The 9,625-nt window shown below is 51.6% G+C and overlaps 1 protein-coding gene across 1 annotated transcript in view; it reads left to right on the top strand.

Moving 5' to 3' along the window:
• Positions 1-5,762: 5,762 nt before the first annotated feature.
• ARSG (arylsulfatase G) overlaps positions 5,763-9,625 on the top strand; it is a gene marked incomplete at its 3' end in the record, with an annotated part of 5,083 nt that continues 1,220 nt past the window's right edge. The window contains exons 1-5 of the mRNA XM_010163398.1: positions 5,763-5,959; positions 6,256-6,443; positions 6,633-6,680; positions 6,760-6,871; positions 7,708-7,845. Coding sequence (XP_010161700.1) covers positions 5,763-5,959; positions 6,256-6,443; positions 6,633-6,680; positions 6,760-6,871; positions 7,708-7,845 — 683 coding nt within the window. The remainder of the gene's footprint in view (positions 5,960-6,255; positions 6,444-6,632; positions 6,681-6,759; positions 6,872-7,707; positions 7,846-9,625) is intronic.

The following is a 9,625-nucleotide window of genomic DNA, read 5'->3' as shown; positions in this document are numbered from 1 at the left end:
CCCCGCATAGTTCCAGGTAAGGAACTTCTGGAGAGGGTCCACCACAGAGATGGTGAAGGAGCTGGAGCATCTTATGAGGAATGAGTGAGAGAGCTGGGGCTGTTCAGCCTGGAGAAGAGGAAACTGACAGGGGACCTCATCAAGGTTTATCAATATCTACAGTCTCGCTGTGGGGAAGGTGCCGCTGCCCGGGGGGTCGCAGAGCTGGGGGTGTAATGGGTGGGGGGAGCACCCCCGGTAGAGGGTTTGGGACCCCCCCCCGCATAGTTTTATCAATGTTTATCAATATCTAAAGGGATCTTATCAATGTTTATCAATATCTAAAGGGATCTTATCAATGTTTATCAATATCTAAAGGGATCTTATCAATGTTTATCAATATCTAAAGGGATCTTATCAATGTTTATCAATATCTAAAGGGATCTTATCAATGTTTATCAATATCTAAAGGGATCTTATCAATGTTTATCAATATCTAAAGGGATCTTATCAATGTTTATCAATATCTAAAGGGATCTTATCAATGTTTATCAATATCTAAAGGGTCCTTATCAATGTTTATCAATATTGATAATATCTAAAGGGACCTTATTAATGTTTATAAATATCTAAAGGGACCTTATCAATGTTTATCAATAGGGCCACAAAATTGGTGAAGAGTTTAGAGGAGAAGCCATATGAGGAGATGCTGGAGTTGCTTGGATTGTTCAGCCTGGAGAAGAGGAGACTGAGAGGCAATGTTTATAAATATCTAAAAGGACCTTATCAATGTTTATCAATAGGGCCACAAAATTGGTGAAGAGTTTAGAGGAGAAGCCATATGAGGAGATGCTGGAGTTGCTTGGATTGTTCAGCCTGGAGAAGAGGAGACTGAGAGGCAATGTTTATAAATATCTAAAAGGACCTTATCAATGTTTATCAATAGGGCCACAAAACTGGTGAGGGGTAGCATGGCCATAATCTGTCCGTCCATCCGCCTCCCTCCTCACCCTGCAGCAGCAGGATGCGGAGCCAGGAGCATCCCGGGTTTGGGATCACAACCGAGCAGGCAGCTGCCATCGAGGCACTGGGGATGGGATGAGGGGATGTGATGGGATGGGATGGGATGAGGGGATGGGATGGGATGAGCGCATCTCAAAACCCTTTGTGCCATTTCAGAGGACACCAGCGCGCAATTGTCCTCTCTGTGCTCTGGCGTTGCGGGCAGCACGTGTTGCATTTTTAGGAGAAAACATCTCCTTTTAGGTAGGGAACTTAAAAAGTGGTGATTTGTGAGTCAAACTGGAAGCGGGCGAGACCGACTCACACCTACATGGATGGGGGAGGAAGGGAGCTGGGGTGGGCAGATGTGTCACGGAGAGCACGGGGCTGAGGTCCTTCCCAGCCATGCCTAGCAATGAGGATGGAGCTCAAGTGATGGGTGCTTTAGGGTTTTCCCTAAATTTCCCTGAAATCAGTAAAAAAGAGGAAAAAACCTGACAGTTTTTTCCCCAGCTCTCTGTGCCACCACCACCACCATCCCGGTGCTGGCCTCGATGCGCTGGGCGTGGACAGACACTGCCAGGGAGGTTTTGGAGCCTCACCCCGTTCCTCAAGGCTCGTGGGTCAGTGACTTTTGTTCCCAGGTAATAGCAGAGGGCTCAGAGGTGACCAGAACCCTCCTCACCTGCCCTCCCATGCTGGTCCAGGACCCCTCTGCAGTTTGCTGGGTTAAAGTGGAACCTGATGATTCTGATTTGTACCCTCAGAAAAACCAACTGGGTGAAAATGTTCCTTCAGTGCTTCACCCGTCAGCAGGGGCTGCTGCTTTGGTTTGGCCAGAGTCCCTGCTCTTGGGGGTTTTGGGGGGGGTTTGGCTGGTTGGTTGGTTGGTTGATTTTTGTTACAATAGTGGGAAGGAGCAGGTAAGGGTAGCGAGCAACAGGAGCAAAATTCTGCAAACTTCTGACAAATCAGGCAAATTATCTATTGCCTTCTCTCGGTGACTTTGAGAAAGCCACCACTGATTTCTCATGGCACTTGCTGCCTCCAACAAGCCGCTCCTGTCCTCGCCAGAAGGTTTCAGCAGCTTCACCCCTTGCAGTCCCATCCTGAACAAGCTCAAATCAAGGTGCTGAGCTACGGGGAGCGATGGGAACTGCGCCCCGTGTGTCCTTGGGGAGCCCCATATCGCCCTGTCCCATGGGAAACCCTGTTCTCCAGGGGGTTATACCTTTTGGGGGTTCAGATAAAGGGTTCCAAGAGGGGTTATACCTCTTGGGGGTGCAGATTAAGGGTTCCAAGAGGGGTTATACCTTTTGGGGGTGCAGATAAAGGGTGATAACCTCATCTGGCCAAGCTTTTCCTTGAGAATGGGTCACCCTTCCCGAGCTGTAATTCTTCCTGGCAGTGACAGTGCAAGTGGTTATGGGACAACAAAAGAGGTTTGTGCCTCCAGGGGAGAAATAAGAATGCAAATATCTTTGGCATGAAACAACAAAGGCAATTTACTCCTCGGTATTTCTTGTCAGTACTTTGCATCTCTCTCTGCTTCACCTTCTCATTCCTTCCCTTTGGGTTCTCCAGGTGCAGTAATGGGGAGCAATGGGGCTGGAGGGGAACCATGGGAAGGGATAGGGCTGGTGGTCACAACCTCTCGGGCTCAATTCTCTGCTGTGAAATGATTTTTCCCCCATGTTATTCACCCCCAATTTCCTTCAGACAGGGCTTGGCCAGGATGCTTTGCCCTGACACATCCATTGCAGGTCCTGATTTGCACCAGGATGATGTTCTCCATCTTCCTGGGGATTTTTACACCATTCCCAGCCTGTGTCATGGGGGAAAAAATAAAAAAGAAAACAACAAAAAACTGGGGTTTGAGGAAAAAACTGAGGTTTGAGGGTTCTGTAAAGCATAGGGAAGGAGGGCAAGTGTCCCTGTCAGCGGGTATAAATCAGCTGGGAGCTGGCAAACAAGACGGGCTGCAAACAGACAGGGAACGTGGGCCCCGTTGTTCTGCTGCCGGATGGGTCAGGGACTTCCAGTTCATTTATTCTGCTGGGGTTCGCCCAGCCCTGCTCGGCATGTGTAATGTTTTCTCTAAAAGACCTCGTAGTTAAATGGGTGAAAAAACATTTCTCCTGTCTCAGGAGCTGGCAGAAATCCTAGTCAATCTGCAGAAGTATGTTTTTGTCGGTGCTGCTTATTCTGTGAAGGGAACTAGTATAAACCATTCCAGTAGAAAAACCTTTTCCTGGAATAAAGTCTTGACTCTGTTCAGAGCATTGTCAGGACAGTTGTACCGGGAATAGAGCTTTGGTGGTAAACACGTCGGGACCGAGGAGGCTTAATAGGGCAGAGGCAGAGCTTGGGTACCCTCAGCCCCACGGATAAACCCCTCACAAGGCACCTGCTGCCCTTTGCCATGCTCAAATCAAACATCAAATCAGTGTGTGGTTAGTTGGGAAGCAAAATATGGGTTTTTAAAATTTTTTCTCTGCTTTGAAAGCCTGGATGTTCCTGCAGGGATATGCCACCATCCATCCCCTCCAGGCTGCGATAGGGTTGGGGTCAACGCCATGGGGACACGTCCCCATCCTGCATCACTCAGCCTATGGAACCAGCACATATCTTGTTCAATCACTCCTATTTCTCTGCCTCAGTTTCCCCAACCCCAGCTGACGTGAGGGGTGATGCTGGGAGTCCCCAGGGTGGTGCTGGGGTAACAGCGGGTGCCCACTCCAGTTTGAATTTCTCATCCCACGCTGTGTCCTTATCTCCCTGCTCCTCACAGCTGGGATGGAGATGCCTGCTGGGGATTTTGGCAGGAGAGCAGAGCCACCGGCGTGGGTTTGGGCTCGAGATCAGAGCTGTGACACCCCTTGTGGGGTGTGAGCCCCAGGTGCTGGCAGGGGACAGCTCGGCACAGCCGGCACAACCGGACGTGCTTCAAAGAGCAACAGGTTTTTCTGGGCTCCGGCTGCTGCTTTGCTCTCCAGGCAGGCGTGAAAATGTGAAAGAATGTGAAAAATGTGAAAATGATCATGCTGGCCCCAAGATTTGTAAACTTCTGGTTAATGTGTAATAAATACCTGACAGATACTCCTAGTGCTGGGTGTTCAGTGCTGGTGGGGCTGGTGGTGGTGGCATCCCCAAGCTGAGGAGGCATCTCCCCTCCCCTGCCCTGGAGCCAGCACCAAGGTCTCCTGAGCAGCACTGGTTGGAGAGGCTTTGGGGTTCTTCTAAACTGGTTTATCTGGTTTTGACATATCTGTCTTCATGTGAACTGCCTTGTCTAGCTTGCAAAAATGCACTTTGTTTTGTTTTATATTTTATTTTATGTTATGTTATTTTATTTTATTTTATTTTGTTTTGTTTTGTTTTATTTTATTTTATTTTGTTTTATTTTGTTTTATTTTATTTTATTTTATTTTATTTTATCTTCTGGTTGCTGGTACTAACTGGGGACACGTGCCACAGTGCTGGTCCCCACGGCTGGTGCAGAGCTCCTCACGCAGGGCTCAGCAGGGTGTTTGGCAAATCTCATCTCCCTTTGGCCATAATTTTGTGCTCAAGACGTTGTATTTCATGGCTCCATCTCTACCATTGATCTTTGGGGTCATTGGTCTTGGTCTTATCCTCAAACCTCTCCACCACTGGATGCCAAATCCTGCCCTAAGCAGCTGTATGTGCTTAATCCTGTAAATCTGGGTGGTTTTGGGTTTGGTGCCTTCTGGGTTTCTCTGGATTTCTGCATTTCTGCCTCGGGGAGCAACTCCCTCCTGGTGCCCCATGGCCACTGCCCGCACCTGCTCCAGCTCTCTGACAGCGGTGAGACAGCTAAAACAGAACTAAATTTAAAAAATGAGCTTCAAAAACATGTTGGTTGTTAGAAAAAAAAGGCAAAACCTGCACATTCCCCTCCATGGTGCTGGGGTGAGAGGGTGGCAGCCCTTGAACAAGGCGGGAGGGAGCAGCGCTGCTCCCCAGGGGTGGCGGCACCATGGGAAACCATCCCAGCCTGGGCGATGGATGGTGGGAAAGGGACAGTTGTTGTTTCCAGTCCATTCCAGTTGAGCCATGGTGAGCCAGGCAGCAAAATATCCAACTTCAAAGGCAAAGTCTTGATGTCTGGATAAGATGTTCTGCCCTGGGGCTGGGGTGCAGGATGGGTGCTGCAGGTCCTGATCGCATCTTGTTTCTCTTGCGCAGGGGATGCTGTAGCTGTGCAAGGTGAAGGACGGACTGACCGTCACCATCACAGCCACAGCAGTTATTTATCTGCCTGGAGCAAGGTTGACCAGCACTTTGGTGAGCTGAGGAGCATGTTCTGTGGGGAAAGAGCTGTTTGTGGGACTCAAACATCCCCCCAGCTGTAGTGAAGAGAGAGGAACTGCTGCCACGGATCGAGCACGCTTCTGGAGGGAAAAATACCACTTTGGTTTGGTGTCTAATTAGATATTTACCAGGAAGGAAGGAAAGTTAAAAATAGGGTGACAGTGACTTCAAAGGGTGTTTTTGACTTCTAAGAATAACACCTTTGCTGGCACCGATTTCAGGAATATCAGCTGTGCCTGGGTGTGAAAAACGGAGGAGACGTCGCCAGCTCAGTCAGTAGCCAAGGGAGCAAACACGGAGCTCCTGGATCCCCTGGGAGAGGATGTTTGCATCACTGTGACAACCCGTGGAGAGCTCAGCTACACCCACAGGGACACAGCGGAGGGGATTTGGGGAAGATGAAGCCACCAGTGTCCCAACGTGGATGGGAGGGGACACGTGGCACCATGGGGACCCCCTTCCCATGGGTGGTGCTGGTGCTCACTGTGGCACTGGTGGGGCTGTCGGCTCCCCGTGCAGTGTATGGGCAACCCAACTTCATCATCATCCTGGCAGATGATGTGGGTTGGGGGGATCTAGGGGCCAACTGGGCAGAGACAAAGGAGACCCCGCATTTGGATGAGTTGGCTGCTGAAGGGACAAGGTAACGTCTGTCGCCCCTCCCTGGTTACTCTGGTAAACATCCCTGGTTACTCTGTCCCACAGCAAAGGGAAATTCGGTCCTGTGGGACTGGCAGGCTGTGGGATTTCACTGATGAGGTTTTGGGTGCACAGGGAGGGTGCCCAGAGCCCAGCACCTTGGGGTGCAGGTCCATCCATCCTCACTGGGACCTGTGAGCTTCATTCCCCACTCCAGACCCTCATGCCTGGGGTAGAAGGGAGCAGGGAGGGACGGGGCAGCATTAGACCTTCACCATGAAGGGTCCTTTTGTCTTCCAGGTTCGTGGATTTCCACTCGGCCGCGTCCACCTGCTCCCCATCCCGCGCCTCTCTGCTCACGGGGCGTCTTGGCGCACGCAATGGGGTGACCCACAACTTCGCTGTCACGTCGGTCGGTGGCCTCCCCTTGAATGAGACCACCCTGGCCGAGGTCCTGCGAGAGGCTGGGTACAGCACGGGGGCTATAGGTAACACCCGCCATGCCGGGGGGACATCTGGGGTGGGGAGATGGTGGGGACGATGATGAAGATGATAGAATCATAGAATCACAGTTTCTTGTTGGGAGATTAAAGTCCTCAGCCCTGCAGGTATCTCATGGGTGGTGGTGGCTGTAGCTGTGTTAACCTCTGAAATGATGTTCTATGACTTCCATGCAGGCAAGTGGCACCTGGGACACCATGGCCACCATCACCCCAGCTTCCGTGGTAAGGGCTGCGCTGGCAGGGGTGAGCTGAGCATCCCGTGATCACCTCACCCCCACCAACACCATCACTTGCCCCTCAGGCTTTGACTACTACTTTGGGATCCCCTACAGCCATGACATGGGCTGCACGGACACCCCTGGCTACAACCTGCCACCCTGCCCACCCTGCCCGCGGCACAACACGACTGCCAGGTACGGGGACACGTGGAGGGTTCGAGTGCTGGCACTGGGAGGTGGGTATTTTATAGAATCACAGACTGGTTTGAGTGGGAATGGACCTTTCAAGGTCATCTAGTCCAACTCCCCTGCAGTGAGCAGGGACATCTTCAACCAGATCAGGTCACTCAGAGCTCCGTCCAACCTGACCTTGAATGTTTCCAGGGATGGGGCTTCTACCACCTCTCTGGGCAACCTGGGCCAGTGTCTCACCACCCTCAGCTTAAAAAATTTCCTCTCTATCTATTCTAAATCTCTGTCTTCTAACTTAAAACCATCTCCCCTTGTCCTATCACTACAGACCCTACTAAAAAGTTTGTCCCCATCATTTTTATAGGTCCCTTTAAGTATTGAAAGTTGCTATAAGGTCTCCCTGGATCCTTCTCTTCTCCAGGCTGAACAACCCCAACTCTCTCAGCCTGTCCTCATAGGAGAGGTGTTCCAGCCCTCGGAGCACTGTTGTGTCCTCCTCTGGACCTGCTCCAGCAGGTCCACATCTTTCTTGTACTGAGGGCTCCAGAGCTGGACACACCAACATCCCCAGCCCTGAGAGCTGTCCCTTGCTGTGGTTGCCTCCCCTTGTGCTCCATGCACCCATCTTTTCCCCTTGTGCACCCCACAGCAGGACACAGGTTGAGGAGGTGGGTTGATCCCCGAGCACCCTGTGCCATGGGGATGTTGGCATCATCTCCTTTCTGCTCCCCTTCTTGGTTGTGCTCTTCTGCAAAGCCAAGAGAACAACCAGGCTCTGCGCCTGCACCCACACCGGTCCCCACTCCAGTGACAAGGATGGGGTGGCTTCTTCCTGGCAGGGTGGTGAGAAAGGATTGTTACGTGGAGGTGGCCCTTCCTCTCTTCGAGAACGTCACCATCATCCAACAGCCCGTCAACCTCAGCAGCCTGACAGAACGCTACGCAGAGGAGGCAACACGGTTCATCCAGCAGGCGAGGTGAGATGCCACCCGCTGTCCCCCATCCCCTCTGCCCAGAGAGCTCGTGGGTCATTACAAGCATCTTCTGCATCGTGTTGGTGTGATGCTGGTGGGGACAGATGTTGCCCCATGGTTCTTGGGGAGCAGATCTGTGGTCTCTGTGACTTGGCTTCACAGCCAAGGAGAGGGAAGCCACTGAAGCTGTCCCTGGTGTCCTGCTGGGCTCACCATGGAAGCCTTTTGGTGCGTCACCTCTAAAGGGATCGTGTGTTTTACAAACCAATGTTTACAAGGAAGCTCAAAGCCTTTGAGATGGGCTGTGCCTCCTTCCTGGGGGCAACATGCAGTGAGATCCTGGCTAGTGGGGATGGATGGATGGAGGTAAACACTGCTGTCCCTCTGTCCTCCATCACTCTGTCCTCCATCCCTCTGTCTTTGCAGTGGCATGGGGTGCTGTGATCATGAGTCCATCTGGATGCTGGAGCCCACTTGGTGCTCCCGGGTGGGATGTGAGCTGAGGGAAGCAGCCATCCCAAGGGTAAAGGTGCCTTTTGCTGCGGTGATTTCCAAGGGGCACATCAGCACCCCCTGACCCCAGCAGTGGGGTGGCTTTACTGGGTGGTAGAGATGCCTCCATGGGTGAGGAGTCCAGGCAGGGGCACAGGAGTGGGTGCTGAGTGGGTGCCCTTGGCAGCTCTGGCAGTGGGAGCAGAACAGCACCCAGAGGTGTTGAAACCCACCTCGTACATGGGGTTTGCTCCAGTTTGGGGATAAAGGGCTTTGGGATCTCTGGGCTTCAGGTTTTACCTTCCCCGGGCACGTGGGGACATGAGGAGCGACACGGCTCCTCCGTGATGAGGACCTGGAAGCCCTGCTGACGGCTTGTGTAATTTTAATCCCTATTATCAGCGGATTATGAGCTGTGACTTTGCAAAATGCCTCCCTGCAGCGCCAGGAGGGGAAACGCTGCCGGGCAACCACGTCAGAGCCCATCCTGCACCAGAATCCAGGGATTACCCAGAGCCAGGGAGGGGGAAAAGTTTGTGTAACCCCCAAAGGAAGAGCTGGGCAGGGAGCAGCCTGCGGGGAAATGGCTCCTTATAAATCAGGGTGTTGTTTTGAGTGCACAATCCAAGAGTTTATCCCCTTTAGATACCAGGAATGAATCAGGATGCCCATAACAGGGCTGGATGGTACCGGGCACGGGGTGCAGGGCAGGAGTTATCCCTCTTTCCATGAAAACCCCCAACCCACCGGGATGCCAGGGCACTGTTAAGCCGTGAAACCAAAATGCGTGAGCTCTGAGTTCATAGGGAAAAAAACAAACCAAAACAAACCAAAAACCAAACCCTTTCAACACCCAACAGTATTTTGGGGTTATCTGCGTTCATGGAGAACAGGATTAAGGTTCAGGAACCTGGATTAGGTTCAGGTTCCTGAACAGAACAGGATTAAGCAGGTGCCTGCCTTTTCTCTCCTTTCTTTGATGGCTTAGTCCAGTTTTCCTCTGCCTGACTCATTCATTACGAAGCAACAAAAAAACCCACCGGATTTGGCATCTCAGTGGTTGGTTTTGTTTTGTTTTTTAACCAGTCGTGTCAAGGTTGAGCAATTCGTTGGCGGTGAGACTCGGCTCTGCTCGGGACACTTAGAGCACGATGAACACGGGAGCAAAAGTCAGGGACGTTTGTCTTAAGTTATTGATTAAATGTTTGCTCCGTTTTCGGGAGAGTTCTGAAATGTCAATGAGATAAAGAAGTGGGAACGCTGTGGTCATGGGTCCATCTGGATGATGGAG

The sequence above is a fragment of the Antrostomus carolinensis genome, unplaced genomic scaffold, assembly GCF_000700745.2.
Source record: "Antrostomus carolinensis isolate BGI_N321 unplaced genomic scaffold, ASM70074v2 scaffold962, whole genome shotgun sequence".
Classification (NCBI taxonomy): domain Eukaryota; kingdom Metazoa; phylum Chordata; class Aves; order Caprimulgiformes; family Caprimulgidae; genus Antrostomus; species Antrostomus carolinensis.
Note: the sequence above shows the minus strand (reverse complement) of the source record. Positions and strands in the feature narration are given on the sequence as shown.